Source organism: Cynocephalus volans, chromosome 3, assembly GCF_027409185.1.
Source record: "Cynocephalus volans isolate mCynVol1 chromosome 3, mCynVol1.pri, whole genome shotgun sequence".
Taxonomy (NCBI): Eukaryota; Metazoa; Chordata; class Mammalia; order Dermoptera; family Cynocephalidae; genus Cynocephalus; species Cynocephalus volans.
This window is the reverse complement of record NC_084462.1, coordinates 151,160,112-151,180,072: the sequence shown is the minus strand read 5'-3', so window position 1 is coordinate 151,180,072 and position 19,961 is coordinate 151,160,112. Positions and strand designations below refer to the sequence as shown.

Below are 19,961 nucleotides of genomic sequence, written 5' to 3'. Positions count from 1 at the left end.
CCGCTCTTCATAAGCAGATGAAGAGAGCTTCAAAAAAAACAAAAACCACAGATCTTACTAAGTCACTCTGCTACTTCAAACTGTGAAGATGCTTCCTATCACCCTTACAATGAAGTGCTGACTTCCCAACTTGGCGGTGAGGACTTCCACTAGTCCCCGCCTACCTCCCTTGGCTTGTTCTGAGATGTCTCCCCTCAGCCCTGCCACGCAGCCACACGGGACCCCCTTCGGTTTCTTAAGCTGCCTGTGCATTCTGCTGCCTTTGCCCCTCAGCCTTTCTGTACTGGCCCCTCCCATCTCATTTCAGTGCCATTTCATCCAAAGGGGTTTTCTGACCACCGCATCGTACCTTATGCGACCCCGATCATAACAATCACTCACACTTGTGTGACTGTTTGCCTTCCCAGTACACTCAACGTTCCATGCAGGCCCAAACCACATCTTGTTCACTGCTAGATCCAGAAGCAGAGTGGTTGGCACACTAAGAACACTTGGACAAGAGGCAACGTATTTTCACTCACGTTTGTGGTCTCTCTCCCTTGTACCACAGACCACCTCCCTGTCCCATCCCCTCCCTCTCTTGCCAGGCCCCCCTGCCCCAGAGTTAGTGCTCCATCTCTTCATGATCTATGTATACATGCTCTTTTCAATCTAGGGGTTCAGCAAAAACTTTCTGGAAGGATCACATCTCCCACAACTGCCTTCAAGAGAACTTTTTTTATTATTTAGAAATGCAGTTATATACACAGAACAATTAAAATTAAATTAAACTTTATACAAATATTAAAATACTATCTTCACACCCACTGCAATGTACAGGATACCAAAAAATATATATATAAAATAAAATAAAGCAAACCCAAACTGATTGAGTGACATCCTGCACAGAGTCAATTATGCGTGTTTGTTTTAAACCATTATACGAGTACCATTCTGCAAAGGATTCCATAGTGGTGCGATAACCTTAAGAAGCCAGGGCAGGGGCGGAGGCTGCCACGCAACCCTCAATCAGCTCTCCTCCTTGCTGGCAATCCGAGTGCTTTGCCGGGCACACCTTCAGCTAGCTCTGCTACTTGGCAGAGGGCTCAACCTTGGGGTTTTCATCCAAAATTCTACTAGGTTTTCAACTGGAAATTAAGTTGCTTCCTAGCAAAGCTGGGCCTGCCACCTTTCCCTCTGCAGGGAGCTAGCTACTGCACCCCTCAGCCCAAATATCTTCAAAGCAAAATATTCTCCAAGCCCCTCCTTGGAGCACCAGTAATGACTGTCCCTATGCTGAGAGCCAGGAGACCCAGGAGACCCAGCAGGCCCCACAAGAGAAGCCCCCAGTCTCCCTGTTCTCTGCAAGCACATGTGGAATTAGGCTGTGAAGCCTGTATGCCACTTCCCTTCTAGGCCCTTTTTTCTCTTTGAGGAAAAGCGGGGGAAAAAAGCAAGGATGTAGAAATTTTGCAGCATATTCCATTCTCTAAGGATGTTCCCTGGATATGGAGGTGACATTTTTATGCAGAAAGCAAGTGGTTTGAGAGCTCAGCTGGGACTGGGAGGGAAAGGGCTGAGTGCTATCATCCCATGCCACCACTAATGAAGCAGGAAAAGTATACCTTTGTCTGTCTTGCCATCTGGCTTCTTCACAGAATTTTAAAGCTGGGGGTGGGATGAAGAGGGCAAGATTACTGGGAAGGCAATATTAGTAGAAGGTCTGTTTGCAAATGGAGTGCTTGTAGAATGTACATTGAAATGCCTTATAAAATCAAAGTGGCCAGGACTCAGCCCATTTCACAGTTCACACCCAGTGAAACGGAACACAGCACAAGAAATAAAGAAATGGCAAAAAATAGAGCCTACCTGCTAAACTGAAGCAGGGAAGGGACGGAAATTTTAAGTGACTTTCACCATATTCTGGCCCTTGAAAGTCGCTAGAATATGACTGCAAGCAACCAGGATATAAAACCTGCATTGAGTCAGCTCAAGTGTGCCCCCAAAAAACAAAAAAACAAAAATAAAAACAACCAAACACCAAAACCCCTGTTAAAAAGTCCTTTGGTGCTGGACAAGCCTTCTGCCAGACTCCCCTAGGTGAACCCAGGAAGCAGGGCTGTGGCCAGTCCCTCCCCACCTGCTCCAGGTTCCGCACACGGCCTTCTTCCTAACAGCCACCCGTCCCTGGCCCTTCTTTCTCAGCCAGGCCGTACCTCAAGGAAGCTGTGGAGCCCCTAATCCCTCTACAAGTGACAAAGCCCAGAAGCCCTAGAAACAGCAGCACATGGCTGATGGTTGGGAACTTGCCAGCAGCAATGTGAACTGAGGAAAGTGGGCCTCATCAAAGCCAGTGACGGGGGCAGGGAGGGGAGCCGAGGCTCCCACCTGTTCTGACTTCTTACTTTCCTACCAGGCAGACAAGCCCAGGCTGGCAATCCCCAGAGTGGTGTTAACAGAGGGTGAGGTGGAGGGAGGCTCCAGAAGGAAGGCTTTTCATGTTACCAAGGGCTGAGCCAATCGCCTATGTGGCTGAATAAATCCAAAACAAAAAGTGCAATCTCTTAGGGGGAAAAATCCCAGAGTAACCAGATAAAAAAGGGTAAGATCTTTCATTTTAAAAAATATTCTATACCGGCCAGCCGCAAGAAAAAAAAAAATTCCAGAATTCAGGTTTTGGAAGAGTGGGAAATAAAAGCTGAAGGCTCAGCAGTGAGACTTCAGAACCACGCCCACACCCCACCACCCTCTCAGTTTGTCCCTTTCTTTTTTTGAAGGATGACAAGGACACCACTGCAAGTGAAGAAGACCCCGTGTGCAGCTGGGTCGTTCAGAACCCCCTCCAGGTGGGCCCCTGCCAGTCTCATCTTCCTCAGGCTTCTACCTTCTAGTTCTAGCACCTTCTCCAACCCCTTCCCTATCTAACCTTGCCTGCCTGGGCTTTGGGCATAGTAGATGAGGACTCTTGGGGGGAGGGGGGTGTGTGGAAGTGGCCAACAGGCACAGCAGGCACAGCAGGCACTGCCCTTACCCTGAGCAGAAGGAAGACTACATGTGGCGGCAAGAGGCCAGGGAACGACCGGGTAGTAAAGTGCGTTGTGTAAGAGTGGAGTGGGGAGGGCAACGGGCTAGGACGAGGCCATGCCCCTCATCTTTGAGGCCACCCATGCCTGGAGCAAACCCTGTTGGGTCAGGTACTGAAAATATACTGGGCTTTTTGATTATTTTTACCAGCCCAAACAGAGAGGCTTGGGGGAGGAGCAGAGGTGCACCACAGGGTCAGCTTCGAAGTTTCCCAGCCCCAGTGCCTCAGGGAAAAAAAAGCAAAAACAAACATTCCTTAATGCCACATCTATCTTTTGAAGATGACAGCAGCCTGGCGGATCCACCTCAGTCTTGTGAGCATCCAACACATGGCTAAGGGAGAGACCCCAGCAGAAGTGTCTGGAGCATCCCCTCCCCGCCAGGGGTCCTCCCCCCAGGGCCTCACACCCCAGGCTCCAGCTTAAAGAGGCCTTGGAGCCAGGCTGCTCCACACCCACTTGCCCACCTCAGGCCAATAAAGTTGGGGGTGCATGTGAACTGCTTCTCAGCCCTCCCCCAAGGTCCCAGGGAGACAAAGAGTTGCCTGTCAGCTGTGACATGTGGAGGGGTGGCAGGGAAGGGCAGAAGTAGGGAAAGCAAGGGCTGGCCTATGGCTCACTTGAGAGTGTGATGCTGATGATACCAAGGCCACAGGTTCGGATCCCTCTATAGGGATGGCCGGTTAGCTCACTTGGGAGAGCGTGGTGCTGACAACACCAAGTCAAGGGTTAAGATCCCCTTACCGGTCATCTTTTAAAAAAAAAAAAAAAAAAAGTAGGGAAAGCAGTGGCGTGGCAGACAGCAGGCCACTTCCTGGGCACAGTTACTAAGGCACATGACCATGGTGAGGAGGATCCTCAGGACTGGGCTGGAGCTGCCTGCAGCCACCCAGAAACTCCGTCTGTGCCTCTTAGCCTCCCCTCCATCACCACAAACCCAGAAAGGGGCAACCTGCCCAGACTGCCAGTGACCAGATGGGCATTCCATGGCACCTCAGCAGCTCTCCTGCCTCAGGCCCTGTGGGCAGCAGGGAAGCCGGAGCTACCTGGGATTAAACCCAGGAGGCAGCATGCAATTTCCCCTACACTACAGGGAAGTAGGGGAAACCAAGGCCAGGAAGCCCAATGCTGAAGGAGGAAGTAGGGACTTGCATATCAGGAAGACAATCATTATCAGCCACCTTTCTTCCCTCTCTCGGGACCTTCTGGATGCTTCTTGGAAACTCTCAACTCAACAGGACCAGAGGCCTGCACCTCTGAGCTGGAAAGCCAGGTGTTGGGATGGCTTTGGCACAATTTCCGAAATCTCCATCCTCGGCCAAGGAAATGCACCACCAAAGTAACCAAGGCAAGCCCCAGGGACTCACACTCTCACTCCAGTTAGAGCCAATCCTGACTTGAGAGCTCTGACTTTTGTGTCTGCTCCTGCAAAGGGCAGCAGTGCCAGCTCTCAAAGGAAACAGACCAGACTCAGGCCTGGCCCCTGTGAGGCAAGGGACAGCTGTGTGGCCACTAAGGCTTGTGGACAGCAACAAGACCGCATGACAGGGAAACTGGAAGGGGTGGGGGGAAGGCACAAGTAAATGCAGCGGCACTGAGGCCCATGTGGGCTGGTGGGGCTGTGGCCAAAAATGTGGCTGGAGGGGACCCAGAGGCTCAGGGAAAGAAAAGGGTTCAATCCAGCACATTCAAATATATCCCCGACAGATAAGAAGGCCAGGCCAGGCAAAGAGCCAGCTCCTCCAGCTGTCCAGCAGGCAGATGGCGAGAATCTTCCTTCAGTTTCCAGCAAGGTGGGCCTGCAGGCCCTCAGAGATACACAGATACACAGGTGGCAGCTCAAGTATCCGGGGGTGGCTGGAGAGTACACGGTGCTCAAACCCATAGGGAGAGGGAGGAAGGGCAGAGAGGACAGAGGCTGGCGGCAGCCCTCATGCTTCTTTCAACAGTGGAATATCTGCAGAAAGACAGGGAAGTAAGCACAGTGGTTACCCCACGTAGGTCTCTCTGTAGCACTCCTGATCCCACTGCAAGGACCCCACACAGTCCCTAGTTTAAAGAAATAAAATGTCCTACTCATACACTTCTAGGTAGTCAAAAATTCCCTGCCTCTTTTTTAGGCCATTCTGGTTCGTCTCTTCCACTGTTTATGTGATAAAATCTGAATGTTCAGCCTGATATTAAAACCCCTTCTGGTCCCACCAACACGAACCCTCCTCTCTGCCTTAGCTCTGCTTATCTGGTCACTTCCCATTCTCTCCTAATTCTACCCTGTGAGGCTACAAAGACCTGCCTAAGTCCCACTTCCTCCTTAAAGCAATCCACCAGCTGTGAAACCCTGGGCAAATCACTTCCCCTCTCTAGATTTTAGTCTTCTTATAGGTCAACTCAGGTTAGACTCATGCTTCAAGCTCCTGACTTCCTACGGTACTGTCAGTCCCAGACAGCTCTGGCATGGCCTGTAATTAACTCACTAACCTGTATGTCTTCTTTTCTGAACCCCTCATTTTGACACAGACCCCACAATTCTTGGTTCTGTTATTTCTCAAGTACAGGACCTACCGTCTTCCGAACTGACTGACACTCCATGCAAGCAGAGAGTGCTGTTGTGTTTCCTATTTCTGAAAACTAATCCAGCACCAGGCACAAGATGGGCTCTCAAAGATGCTTATTCAATACATGGAACAAAGCAAGGTAGTGATGAAGAGAGGAAAGAACAGGCCTATCCTGGCCTTAGGGAGGAAAAAGGCCAACAATGTGCACTTAGACACATCTCACAATATGAGTGGCTGACTGTCTATGGGGTACTGGCTTTCACATTTAAACGTGGGGCAACTATTTAATGGCCCCTTGCTAGCTCTGTGGCCAACCAAAAAAATAAAGGCAAGCTGTTGATGACCAGAAAATTCCATAAACATAATCTCTGGGCAAGAATTTCCAACTTCTCTGCTTTCAGATATTCTAAACCTTAAGACACTTGCTGTGTCCAGACATCTAGGAAGCACAAAGTTTCCTCCTGCAATCCTCTTTCAGAGAGGCTTCACGAGTGCAGCAATCCTCACTGTCAAAAAGGAAACATCTAGGTTTAGGCTGCATCCTGAACTACACTGGGGTTTCACTTAAAGTTATTTTTTAAAAGTAACAGACTCAAGCCCAAGGTTAAACTGGGCAAAGACAGAAATATCAGGAGGCAATAATTTTATTCAATGCTTGTTTGCCACAAAGAAGGTGGAGTTACCTGAAAGGCAGCATGGCGCCATGAAGTTAAAAATGCAGGTTTTGGAGCCAGACCCATCTGGCTTCAAATCCCAGCTCAGACATTTACCAGTGGGCCAAGGGACTCACCCTCTTTGAGCCTCAGTTTCTTCATCTGTCAAATGGGGATAGTAACAAATACCTACTTCTTAGGATCACTGTGAGATTTAACTGAGCTAGTGCAAGAAAACTAACTAGCACAGTACCTGGCATACACCTATTTACAACAAAGCACCTGTCTGCTCTGGAAGAGAGACAGGCTCTTGTTTTCTCTGTAACACAACCCCATACCTCCTAGTCATTCCTGACCTTTCAGGAACACAAAAATTACAAGAGGATAGATCCTGCCCCCCATTTCCAACCAGATGTCTACCTTATGATTTAGCAAAGCCCTATGGCCATGAAGTCTCAGAGACTCCAAACCAGTAAAGTTCACAAACAACAGTGAAAAGTCTCTCTACAGAGAGCCCTACCAGGTACTGTGAGGGTGAAATCCTATTTTGTATGCTAATACACCGGGTATTATCTTTCTTTGCTGGAAAAAACACCAATTATCAGAGATGCTCATGGTCCTTCCTCACTCCCAGCAAGGACCCTGAGCAGCTAATAATTTATGTTCAGGTCAGACCACCTACCATCTGTGTACTCCTCCGACGTGAGGGATAAAAGGCTTTGTATGTCACTGTTCTCTGAATCTGTGGCTTCTTTGTGTGCCAGTCGGCTGTTCCCTGAGCCAGCCACCCAGGAGGAGGTGGACGCCTGATGCACCATCACAGTCTCGGAGCCCTGAGAGCCCCAGGCTTCACACAGTCCGGACTGGCCCGGGGCTTCTTCCTCTCCACCTACAGAGGAGCAGGCCCCCTGGTCCTGCAGCTGCTGTTCCCTTGGCACGCTCCTCCCGCTGGGCCCAGATCCTTCTGACAACACAATCGGCACTCTGGGGTCAGCTGGTGGCACACAGTGACCAGAACTGCCATACACAGCCTCCTCATATGATGGTAGTGCAACCTGGACTCCATCTACCATGATGGAGACCTGATCTCCAGATATACCCTGGTCACGCCTGGATCAGAGGAGGAAGAGACAAAGGAAGAATTACAATAAACACACCAATAAATAAATACCATAATACCAACAGCCACCATTTTTGAGCACTTACTATGTGCTAGGCACTGCACTAAGTGCTTTAAACACTTTATCAAACTGGATCCTCATCTGAGCCCTTTCAGACAGGGATTCACCAAGAATGCAGAGAAGGCTCTGAGAAGTTAAGAAACTTGCCCACAGTCACACAGCTGGTAAGGGATGGAGCTGGGATTTAAATCCAGTTCCACCTCCCTCCAGAGACCATGTTCTTAACCTCTGGGTACAAAGGCACACGGCCCTCTGGACCTGTGCAAAAACTAGGAGCCTAGAGACCTGAAAATAAAACCATTCATTCAATACAGCTAAGATAAAAAAGTGAGAGAATGATGGTGGCACACATCTGTAAATACACTAAAAAACATTTCATTGTACACATCAAATGGGTACACAGTATGGTATGTGAATTATATCTCCATAAAGCTGCTAAAAACGAGAGAAAGGGAAGCACTGTGGTCTTAAAATGGGATACCAGACCGGAAATCAGAACAATTTTTTGTTCTGACTCAGCCACTTTGCTTGCCTCCCGCCCCCCTCCCCCGCTTTTTTTAAACTTTGTGAACTTCACAAAATTATATGTGAATTATAACACAAACACAGAAAGGAACAGCTACACAGGTGATGTTGTGCACTTTCGGCTCATCATATCAGGAGACACACATGGTCTGTCGCCAGACTATATTTTTCTTGCTAGACTACTGTTAGTAGTTCTCAATTTCCTCACCTGTGCTCAGAGATAAAATCTGTGCCACCTAATTCAAATAATGTACAGACTGTGAGGATAACAGAAGTGGCACCCTTTAAAATTGCTTAAAAGTTTTTGGAAGGAAGAGAAACTTTGATGGCAAGGTGGCAAATAAAGCATGTATACTGGTATGTGCTCAACTTTTGCTATCTATTCAAAGTAAATTTTTTTGTTAGTTTGGTCAGGGCCACTTGGATGTAAGGAGTTGGGGGAGGGGGAGGGGGGAAGGAGGAGGAGGGAGGGAGGAGGAGGAGGAGGGAGGGAGGGAGGGAGGGAGGGAGGGAGGGGGGAGAGAGAGTCGCATGTGCGCCAATGTATCTTTTTAGTTTTGTTGCTATTCTTGTCTTCAGAGAGAGAGAGAGAGAGAGAGGAGTTTGAGTGAAGTGGGCGGGCGGGCAGGCATCTGCCTTGGGCGTGCCCAGCACAGCCATGCTTTCCAACCTATGGCTCCAAAGACCTTTTGGCCGGCTACCTAGCTCATAGACCTCCGTGAAGGAGTCTGGTGACCCAGCCTGGTATATGAAGGGTTTGTGACCCAGTCTGGACAATGGGCTTGAGGGATCTGGGAGCTCCAGACCCAGCCCTAGCTCAACAATTGGCCAAGTCAGTGCAGGATTACCAGCAGGTAAAAGAGCCCGACAACTAGCGTGGTCGCCTAGCTTTACAATTGGCGTCACGAACAGGATTAAGAGCTAGACAATTGGCACTGTGAGGATTCCAGGCCTTAGCCTAGCCAGACAAATACAAAACTTAAATAGGGTCTATACTGAAAACCAAACCTCCCTTCTACATAAGTCTGGCAAAACTAGCCAGTTACTCTTAACAGACTAATTGGTTAACTAGGGAGGAAAAAAACTCCATAATTTAGATGAAATGCAGAATAGATCAGTTTGACTTTGTGTGGAAATAGCTGATTCTTTCTAGTAAACAATCCCCCCCCTTCAAATTTTCTTTATCCTATTAATTAACAACCTTTAAAAATAATTGCTACCCCAAAGCCCAAAACAAAACAAAAGGAAGAAGGAAAAATCACGCATAGTATGCAGAGATTAAATTCAGACAAGGAACACCTAGTCTGTAAATTCCAAGCTAGAGCATTTAAGTGAATGTGTTTAGGTTGGCCCTTCCTGCTTGTGAGTTATGACAGTGACTGAGGAAGGGCTGTGAATGCATATAAAAGATGTGCTCCTCAAGAGGGAATGAGCAGCTGCCTGGGAAACCAAGCAACTGTAGAAGCCATGATAGCCTGCGAGAGAAGCCCACCATCAGGATCACTCAGAGTCAGCACCATCAGGGTTCCACCATCCGCCACCCCACCCCCCAGCCCAGTCTGGTTTGATTTGTGGCTAATGTGCTGCACAGGAAAAAAGAAAGTAACAAAGGCAGGCAAAAAACCCTACTTCCTCTGTTCCTCCCAGCGTAGTGCGGGGGATCTTGATACTCACTGCACATTAGCACCACCTGAGGAGCTTTTCACAAAATGCCAATGCCAGGATTCCACTCTAAACCAAATAAATTAGAGTGGCTGGGGATAGAGGCTCAGGTGTTGGTATTTGTTTTTAACTCCCTGAAGGTGAAGGCGCCTTCATGCCACCAGGACTGGGGAACCAGGAGCACAGGGCAGTGCTGACCACATCACTGGCCCTCCGCCCCAGGGCTTCTCATCCAGTCGGACTGGGGTGGGGCCTGAAAATATGTATTCCTAACAAGTTCCCAGACGATGCAGATGTTGCTAGAACCACACTTTGAGTACCACTGAGGTAAGGGAAATGACCTTGCTTTGGAGTTAGACAAATTCAACTCTGCTATCGTCTGGAGGTATGACCTTGAATGACTTAACCTGGCTGAGCCTCAGTTTCCTCGTCTGCAATATTCCTATGAGAATTAAGACAATATATGCATAGAAATAAGCACGGTGCCAAGCATATCCAGTTGTCTAACCCATGGCAGGGCCCTCCCCCTTCCTGGGGCACACAACCGGCTGGTAGAGGCCAGCCCACAGCAACACTGCCCCTGGGCTCACCTGCTGTGATGGAAAGACTTCAGCTTTGGCTGCAGCAGCACAAAGAGCACCACGAGGAGGAGAATGAGTGCCACGGAGCTGGCAGTAGAAGCCACTATGGAGAGCGTGGGGACCCCGAGTGACGTATGGGTGTCTTTTTCTAAGGAAGTAAGCCATCATCAGAAGCATTTTGTACTCAGACACACAAAACATGGGCCCCACAGTTGATTTTGTCAAATGCCCCCTTCATGATGCCATACAAAGACATCCTACAGGTAGGGCCATTTCAGGAATAACAGCATAGAATGGCCTGTGTACACACTGGGATCCTGGAAAGGGAGAATTTCCCTTTCCTGTTTCCAGAATACAAAATTCCCTTCACTTCTGGTCTCTGAGGTCCATCTGATACCTACACTCTGTTAACCCTACAGCTCTTACCTTTAGAAATCACTCTGATCCCGTCCTCAGAAAGTTGGTAAACATCAACCATTTAAATGGGCACATCATTCCACCATCTTAAGTAGCACCCATGTTTTTCCCCACGTGGCAGGATAATTTTTAAGAACTGGGTTGTATAATAAGCCCCTGTCCTAAGATCCCACAGCTTTAGTTGTAAATCTCAGGTTGGTTCGCACCCTCCTCTGGGGTGTCACGGGTTAAACATGTTCTGGTCTCAAAGCCCAAATGGGAAGTACAAAAAAGGCCAGATGACACACACTTTCCTGCAGGCAGCTAGATTTTCCTGTCATGCAAGACAGGAGGAGGCAGAGGGAAAGAGAGGTCTTCTGACCAGCTGGCCTGCAGCTCCGTAACAAAACAGTACATTTCCACTCAAGGAAAAATAAAATGAAAAAGACGCTAAAAAAAGGTGTTAGCATTGTGCTCATGGTGTTAGCAGAACACGGTCAAAGGTCATCAGCACTTATGTAGGGAAATGAGAGATTCTGAGCATGAAAGGGACTTTACATAACAGGGCAGATGCCTCAGTAAAGCCACTGAGCCCTCAGTGGCTCAGTGAAATGCAATGGGACACGCACCAGCAACCCCAAATGTCTTCCCAAAGACATGAAATCCCAAAGGGAGGGAAGCTACAGGGCACCAAAACAGGGCTATGCTCCACCACAACAAAGGGTGCCCTGGTGGAAGCATGTACCCCCTCCCCTGAGCTAAAAGAAAGCAGAACCCCAGAGCAGCCCATGCTTATCTGTCAGACTGACCCTCGTTGAGATGGCAGCTAATCTCCATGGCCGGTTTCCACTCGCCATTCTTACAGGTCAGGTATTTGTAGTCACCCTTCAGCATGTAGCCTTCAGCACACAGGTACTCGATGACACTGCCTGCTGTCAGGGGGTCTCTGCAGGGCCGGGGGTGGCAGATGTAGCCACCATTCTCTGGCTCTGGGGGCAGGGGGCACACTGCAAAGACAAAAAGAGCAGTGTTACAGTGGTGAGGTTTCCCAGTGAAAGTCTCTTCTCAGTGCTGCAGCTTTGAAGGCCTCAACAGGAAAGAGATCAGGAGCAAAGAGCCATCCCATCCCTAGGAAGGGCCACTGACCACACCCTGGAAACTGAGGTTGCCACTGACAGGGGAAGTGCGCTGGCCTCAGAGAAGTCTGGCTACCTACGACTTTCCCCTCTCCCTCCCCACCGTGCCTTAAGAGAACTGCATCCACAACAGACAATGACTTGAACCTACACAGATCTAGACATAATGTGGTTTTAATAAAACCTACTAACATCCGCAATGAATCAGAGTGAAAGGAGGTAAAATACTATTAACCTGTGGGGGTGGGGGAGATGTTAGTCTGTTTCCGATATTAATGCCAGAAAGGACTCCAGTTTAATAACAATGTGGATTCTGCGCCTCAGAGGAGATTTCTGATGGATTTCCTGGGAGGTTTCCCAAGCCCCGTCTGCATCTTCCATTCTCTGACTAGAGTATCACTGGCATCACTTGTCCCTAGCCCAGAGTAAATCCCACCATTTTCATTCAGGTAGGACTGTGTAGTTTTAAAAGCACCTATCTTATTTATTTTTCCTGACAACTCTGTGAGGTTGTTATCATTACTCCCCTTTGAAGAGGAGGACACTTAGGCCCACAAATGTTAAGTGACTTTTAGCTAAGCTTAAGGCAGGACAAATGGCAGGACTGGGATCACAGCCAAGTCTTCTGATTCTAAACCTGCGCTCTTTCCACCAGCAGATATTCCTCCTAATCCATGAGTGGAGAGGCCTTTAACGAGTGGTGTGTGTCAAGGTTACCTCCCCTTCTTCCCTTTAAAGGGGTCAGTTTAGGAAGGTGGCAAGCAGTGCCTATGTGTGGTGGGAAAACCCTGGTCTAGATAAGCTGCAATCCTGACAAGAAGGGCTGCCTCTGGTTCCACCCAGGACAGACGCTGCAGGATCAAAGCCCCTAGGCAGTAGATGGCTGGGTGTGCCCAGCCAAAATAGGAAGGTGCTGTGGAGCACTGAGGGATCATTGTTTGGAAGAATGGGCTGGGGTAGATGTGCTGGCAAGATGAGGAGGCACCCAGGAACCTCAACTTTCCAAAAGCCTTATGAAATTTTCCAAAGGAAATTCAAATTTGCTGACAAATACGCTGCCCCCATTCTGAATGTGACAAGGACATCTGTATGAGACTGAGTATAAGGGTTTTCTTTTTCTCACTTCCTCCAACAGGCCTGCAGACACTGAGAGTCACATGGTGTCCCTGACTGTCCGAGATAAAGTGTTCTCCCATCCACAAGACCGCCCACCCGCAGTCTGACACAGATGTGCCCCTTCAGTCTTCCTTCCAACCTACAAATGGCTACTAATCAAGCTGACTGCCAACCAGGCTGGGGGGTGGATACCAAGTCAGGAAAGAGATGGTAGCTCCCTGCCCTCAAGCTGCTTATCACTTGAGATGGGGAGAAAAGACTCCACTTCTAAAAAAAAAAAGAAAAAGAATTAAAAGTTGTTAACAAAACAAAGCTGGGGTAGGCACCACAGGGATCCAGAGAAGTCTGGCATCTTCCCTGAAACAAGGAGATGAGCCCAATAAGCCCCCTCAGTCCCTCTAAGATACACCACCTCCTCCGCCACCCACCTCGTCTAGGGTCTTGAACAGGAGGGAGAGAGAGGCAAACATTCCTTCCGGCACTCTTTTAGACTGTGGCCAAGTAGTTCAGAGAGCTGGCCAGCTGGATTTCCAAAAACTCCTCAGCAAACTGCTTTCCCCTCTCTCACACTTTCCCTCTTTTGTTCGGAGCAGCAAGCCTGCCACAGATCTCCCTGACTTACTCCCTGCCTCTCCTTTGACTGTGTCTAATTGGTTCATTTCCTCAGCATAATTAATGCTGAAGACCCCAGAGGGCAGCTCCTGAAAGCAGGCAGAACCCACAAGCAGGTCCAATCTGCTGAGAAAGATGGTCTCAGAAGAGCTGTTGATTCTAAAGTCACACCTGTTTTGTTGAGTATTTCTGTCCATAAAACCCACAGAATCTTTGAGAGAGACCCCTGTGGGTTGCCTAGTACTCAATTTATGAGTGAAAAAAAGTGAGGCTTACAAAGAAGTGATTTGTGATTCAATTTAATTTCAATTCAACTAACTAATATTTATTGATTAATATGTATGCTGTGCTCTGAAGGAGAATAAAAAGAAGCACTTCAGGTACCTGTAACCAAACAGGGATGTGGCAAGTGTACACATATTTTAAAGATCGTTTTCTCTATGGCTTCTGGATTTTGGGTTTAAGTGTAACGTTTTATATATTGAGGTTTTTTTTGTTTTTTCTTTTGTTTTTGACAGGTAAGGGGATCGCAACCCTCGGCACGGTGTGGTCTACACCACGCTCAGCCAGTGAGCGCACCAGCCATCACTATATAGGATCCAAACCCGTGGCCTTGGCGCTACCAGCGCCGCACCCTCCCAAGTGAGCCATGGGGCCGGACCTATATATTGAGTTTCTGTTATTTAAATAATATGTTTACAAAAAACTCACGGGAAATATGTATATATGGTATAAAATTTTTAAAAGGGTGTACAGTGAAAAGTAAGCCCCTCTCCTGTCTCGTAGTCACTCAGTTCCTCTCTCCAAAGGCACCGCACCAGTTTCTTCTGCATTCTTCCAAAGTTATCTTACACACAGATTTATTCTGATACATGTCAAAGAATGTGATTCATGCCACAAGAGAGAAAGCTCAAAGCAGGAGAGATCACATCTTGTGTGGGGGAGACTAGGAAAGGCTCTCAGAGGAAGTAGCATTTCAGACAGGGATTCATTTCATCAGGAAGGGAGACAGTGGTTTGATGCAAATGCACTAAAATAGGAAAATGTAGGTTAAGCCCAGAGAACATCAAATAGCCCAATTTAGCTGAGTTGAATAGTAAAGAAAATTTGTCCAAAAAAATGTGAAGAATGATGAAACCATCTTGCAGAAGGTCTTGATGCAACAGGAGATATTTATATTGTATTCAAAGGAAAAGGGGAGCCATTGAAAGTTCTTGAGGAAAGTAGCATTACAATGGGAGCTGAATTTGACATGGATGGACCAGAGGTGTAGAGACCATGTAGATCATGTCAACAGTATAGGAACCCTGGTATGGTAAAATAAACTCAGTACAAAAATTATTTTATGTTTATTTATGAAGGTCACACAAAGGAAATAAGCTGGAATGTGTCAGGTTCAGCGTCAGGAGATGCTGCCCCAGGTTCAAGGACAGAAATAAGAAGGCATTAGAAGGAAGAGTCAAGGACCAAAAAAAAAAAGGCAAGGTCATCTTAAGACACTGAGACAACACAGGAAAAATAATATGGCCCTTCTGCCCAGAGACTAGAGTGGGAGAGTCCTGGTCAGAGCAGCTGTTGGTGAGGACCCTCTCAGTGATGCCCGGAGAAAAGGAAGACCGTTGTAGAAGAGCAAAACCCAGGCAGCAAATCAATCACCCAGTGGCTGGCTTCCAGAAGCCACCATCCTCGGCAAGAGGCTGACTTAAATCTGAGAGGCTGATAATTTGCACATCAGGCTCTCTCTATTTCTCTCTGAAAACTCCAGATCCCCAGAAGGAGTTTCAAGCTCCATCCGGGAAAAGAACGAACTCATCTGATTTGGCAATGCTAAACAACTCAAAAAAGAGATGGGGAAAGCCAGACAATTTCACAGAAATTTTTACAGAAAAAAAAGAAATCGATTCTCCTTAGCTTCCTCTCTGCTTTCCTTTCTTTCCCACAGCCATTTAGGCCTCCAGGGAGCATGAGGTCATTCTTTGGGGGCCCAGCAGAGTAGCTGGCACATGGGAGGCACTCAGTGAAAGTCCCTCCATCCAGCTGGCGAGGATGCAGGTGGAGGAGAAGCGAAAAGATCTGACTGATACTTCTGCCTCACAGCTGTCAGTCACCCCAGCCTGACACCTTAGCAGAAACCAACAAGAACACCCCATCTGCTCTTCTGAGTGTGCTTTGCTTTTGTTTTTGGGGTGACCAGGATTTCAGGAGGAAAAGGCAATTAAAGCAAAACAAACTTTATAACATTTCATGACAAGTAAAGCAAAACAAGCTCCAGGAAAGGCCCCGGGGTCAAAGCATTTGGTACAACAAAAGGAACAAATACTCGAGCTCCTTCCAAACAAGGTGCAGGGAGTAAGGAGTAGGAAGTCAGCCAAGCTTCACAGGGATTAAAGTTGAGTGGAGAAGCAGACATTTAAATATCTAGCGAATGTCTGAAAGATTCAACAAGACTTTCTGGCTGACAGTTAAAGAAAACACAAGAAACTGTGTCAAGTGTTCAGTCACGTTTGAAATAATGTGGCTTTAGACTAAAATATCATGAGGTAGCATTTATGACATAACAGGACACAGAGAGATGCTTAATAAAGGTGTTGAAAGAAAAGACGGCTGGAGAGAAGCTTTGCTGGGAATTCAGAAGAGAAGAGGCTCCCCCCCACACACCATCTGTGCAGTTGTTATCAGGAACCCAGTCGAGGTAGTATTGTAAATATCCCTATTTGGCTGTTTTTCCATCAAACAATCAGACAGGACCTCTCTACACAAGACTCTCTAGGAGGGCCATAAAAGTAAATATGACAGAACCATGCCCTCAAAATATAGACACGTACACAGCCAACTCTAACATAAATCAATGAAGTAAGTATGATATGTGACACAAGATGCTCAAATGTGAGCTTTTCTATTAGCCTGGGGTGTCCTTCTTGGCAGAGATGATCCTATTCACCTGGCAACCAGAGGTGGGTGAGAGCCTGGGGCGAAGAAAAAACTAGGAGGGGAGGAAGGGATAGATGGAAACCACGTACCTAGCACTGCACTGTAAATTTTTTCTAGTAGCCACATCAAAAAGGTAAAAGGAAACAGGTGAAAATTGTAATATTTCAATTAACCCAATACATGGAAAATACATTATTGATTATATCTCAACATGTAATCAATATAAAAATTCCACTAATGAAATATTTTGCATGCTTTTTGCCTTGTCTGGACACTTATAGCACATCTCAAGTCAGACTAAACACATTTCAAGTTCTCAATCACCACATGGGACTAGTAGTGGCTACTGTAGTGGACAACAGATCCTCAGGGAAGGAGTTCCTGTCTGGGGACCTGAAAATAGTGCAAAGGGTTTAGGACCACACCATGGGGAATGGAATATGAGGTTAAAGAGCAGATGTGGAAAAAAGATAACATTTGGGCTTCTTAAGGTTGTTTAGAAAAGCACTATTTTATATGCTTGCTCTCAAAACTCTTTCATGATATATGAAGGTCCAATTTCTACTTCTAGGTCTCAATGATTTGTTAGGAGTGAAGAGACCCAGAGGAAAAAGTAAGGTGAATACAGAGACAAATGTGCAGTCTTTGTTTTTTCTTTAGGACATGAGACAAGGAAAATAGTAATTACTACAAACAGCATATTACCTGTGCCAAGCACTCTTCTAAGTTCTTTCTTTACATGAAGCAGGTATTACATTTTTGCCATTTTACAGATAAGTACAATGAGGCTTGGCTGAGTTAAGTGATTTGCCCCAAGTCACACATTTGTAAATGGCAGAGCTAAATTCATCAGGCATTCTTGCTCCTAAGCTGCAGGCTTGACCACTAAGGTAAGCTGGGACTGTTTAGGGGGGCAGGAAACCAGGAAAACATGCCAGGTTCTGTTCTGTGGCTCATCCCCCATTCAATGCTATGTGCTTGGCCTGGAGCTTTGGGAACATCTAGTAACTTGGTGAAAGGAAAAGTCACACTCCAGTTGATTTGTTCAAAGGGAAGGTGATTCTCAAGAAAACCTCCCAGGCAAACTGGAATTAGAGCATTCCAGACAAAGGGAGAAAAACAATCACATCTGATTATGGTCAAAAGGTTTCTTCTGAGGCCTCTTGAGGAATCTCAGTAATGAGAGCTCATGTTTATTGACTGTATGCCAGGCACATTCTAAGCACTTTACATGTGTAACCCATTTAAGCTTCACAAAAACCCTTTGAAAAAACTTTTACAACACTATACAGATGAGCAAATTGAGCAACAGGTCAAGATACTTGCTCACAGTCACCTCTGTGAGTGTGAGCAAGTAAGTGGCACAGTGAACCCAGGAAGGCTGGCTTTCCACTCCATAGCACTGGGCAGAACCAGAGGCTCTCAAAGCCAGGCTTCTCCTTCCATGCCCACAACCTGTGAAGGGAGCCACAGAGAGTCCAGAGACAAGGACAATCTGGGTATTGCCTGTGGGCACTGGTCTCTCTGGGCCTCAGTTTCAATACACAAGGGCACTGAACCAGACCACCTCTGAGGTCTCTTATGACGTTTGCAAATTTGTCTAAAGTTGGCTGGCCTCACCACCTCTCTGAGGTTCATTCATAAAAGTCCTGCAGCCCTTCTAGTTTTGAATTGAGTACAGAGTGTTAGGGGCTTGAGGAGAAGCATCCCGTCTTGTAGAAAGAAGCTCCTGCGTCGGGGCAGATTCCTGCATGGGCTTGCAGTGGGAGCAGGAAAAGAGCGGGAGTCCAATTATTTCAGAGATACCAAGTACTGCTTCTGTCTATGGCACTGCCCAGCCTTCTGCCTTTCTGATCCCCCACTTGGACAGCCAATAGTCTAAAACAAGCTGCAGAAGAGGGAAGCAAGAAGATTTCTCATGCCATTTGCAACCTTCCTCTCCTATGAGACAAACCTTCCCAGCAGTCAGACAGGAAACCTATTGTCCAGCCAGGATCCCTTTTCTCATGAGAACTTCCCACACTCTGGGGGAGGGTTGGCCTGCGGTAGTCCCAGCCTTTCTCAGGGTGTGGTGCTGGAGCTGGGGTGGTAGAACACAGGGAGAAACCACCCATGGCTTAGGCTGCCCCTGTAGCCAGCCCCCACCACCATTTTCTTAAGAGAGGCCCAGCCGAAGCCCTGCTATGGGAGATCAGCAACCAACAGGTGGGTCTGGCCTCAGAGTACTTCCATCTTGTTGTAAGCCTGGACCCCTCACTCCCTCCACCTGACAGAAGAGGGCAATGCCAGCCAGTAATCTCTGAGCCAACAAGAGGTAGGAGCGTTTTCCTTATTGTACTCTGTCCCCAACACCAACACTCTTGTCACCTGGAGGCAGCCACCAAAGTCCTGAGTCATTCAGAAAGAAGTGCTGTTTCTCTACTCAGCCTGGAAACCCTGACCCAAAAGCACATGCAGTCAGCTGGAACCCCACCCTTCTCGGTTACAAAGTTCCAAGGCCGCCTGCTCCTGGAAACCTCCCCAGGTATGGCCAGAGAGAATTAATAAGCAACACAGGGTAGAGCGTATCAGCTTGAGCCTAGAATTAGACCACCAGGGTTGTGTACTGCTCTAACAGTCACCCACTGTGTAGTCTCGAGCAGATCTTACTATTCCTCAGTTTCTTCATCTGTAACATGGGGATAAAAAGATACCCCCCTCCCAGTATTGCAATGCAGATTAATCACATTATGCAGGTAAAGTATGTGGTACTAGGTCTGTCACGCACTAAGTGTTCGATAAACAGTAGCTTTATTATTTCTCTTCTGTGTTCTCATGACATCTTCTTCACTCATCTCCATAAACTGTCACCATATTATTGTGTTTGAAATTATTTCCTCACAGGTAGGTCCTTCTCCCTTTTCCCGACTAACTCCCACCCACCCACCCAAGCTGTAGGGCAGGGACATGTTTTACTAACTTTTGTATCCCCAGTGCTTGACATAGAATCTGGCAGACAGTAAGTAGAAGCTTGGTAGAAAACTGATATGACTCGCAAAATTTTGCCTGCATTTCAAGACACTGTCTTCTTGTTAACTGCAGTGGGCCACATGATTTCTGATTTGAGATGAGTCAACAGTAGATATCAGCAAAGAGAATCCCTCTCCAAGCTATATTTCATGTCCTCTAAATTGTTACCTAACCATGAAAATATCCTCTTTATCTAACCAGATCATGTGGGGTCAGTGGACCATCTTGGGTGTCAAACAGACAAATCTGGGTTTGACCTAGGGGCCCACCCTGCAACTCTGTCAACTACCTGACTCCTCCCAGCCCTCCTCCTGAACAGCCAACACCCAGCTCTCAGAAGTGTTTGAGGACTAATAAAACGGCATACTTGAAAGTGTCTTGTATCATGCCTGGCACATATCATGCACTGATAAGTTTCTACACTTATTTCCATGAAGCAAACTAAACCTGAGATTGTTTGGAATGGGTTAGGGCAAAGACTTTGGCAAAGAAAAGAAAAGAAAATGGATGGTTTCAGACATTTCTAGGTATTTGAAGAGGGG

At 47.2% G+C, this 19,961-nt stretch overlaps 1 protein-coding gene across 4 annotated transcripts in view; it reads right to left on the bottom strand.

The window, feature by feature from the left end:
* Positions 1-702: 702 nt before the first annotated feature.
* The window catches only part of SUSD6 (sushi domain containing 6), a 94,636-nt gene continuing 75,377 nt past the window's right edge, over positions 703-19,961 (bottom strand). For all 4 annotated transcript variants that reach the window (XM_063089025.1, XM_063089026.1, XM_063089024.1 and 1 more), the window contains exons 3-6: positions 11,425-11,622; positions 10,229-10,367; positions 6,953-7,380; positions 703-5,019 (exon numbers count right to left, since the gene is read on the bottom strand). In XM_063089025.1, the coding sequence (XP_062945095.1) occupies positions 4,994-5,019; positions 6,953-7,380; positions 10,229-10,367; positions 11,425-11,622 (791 nt within the window). In that variant the 3' untranslated portion in view covers positions 703-4,993. The remainder of the gene's footprint in view (positions 5,020-6,952; positions 7,381-10,228; positions 10,368-11,424; positions 11,623-19,961) is intronic.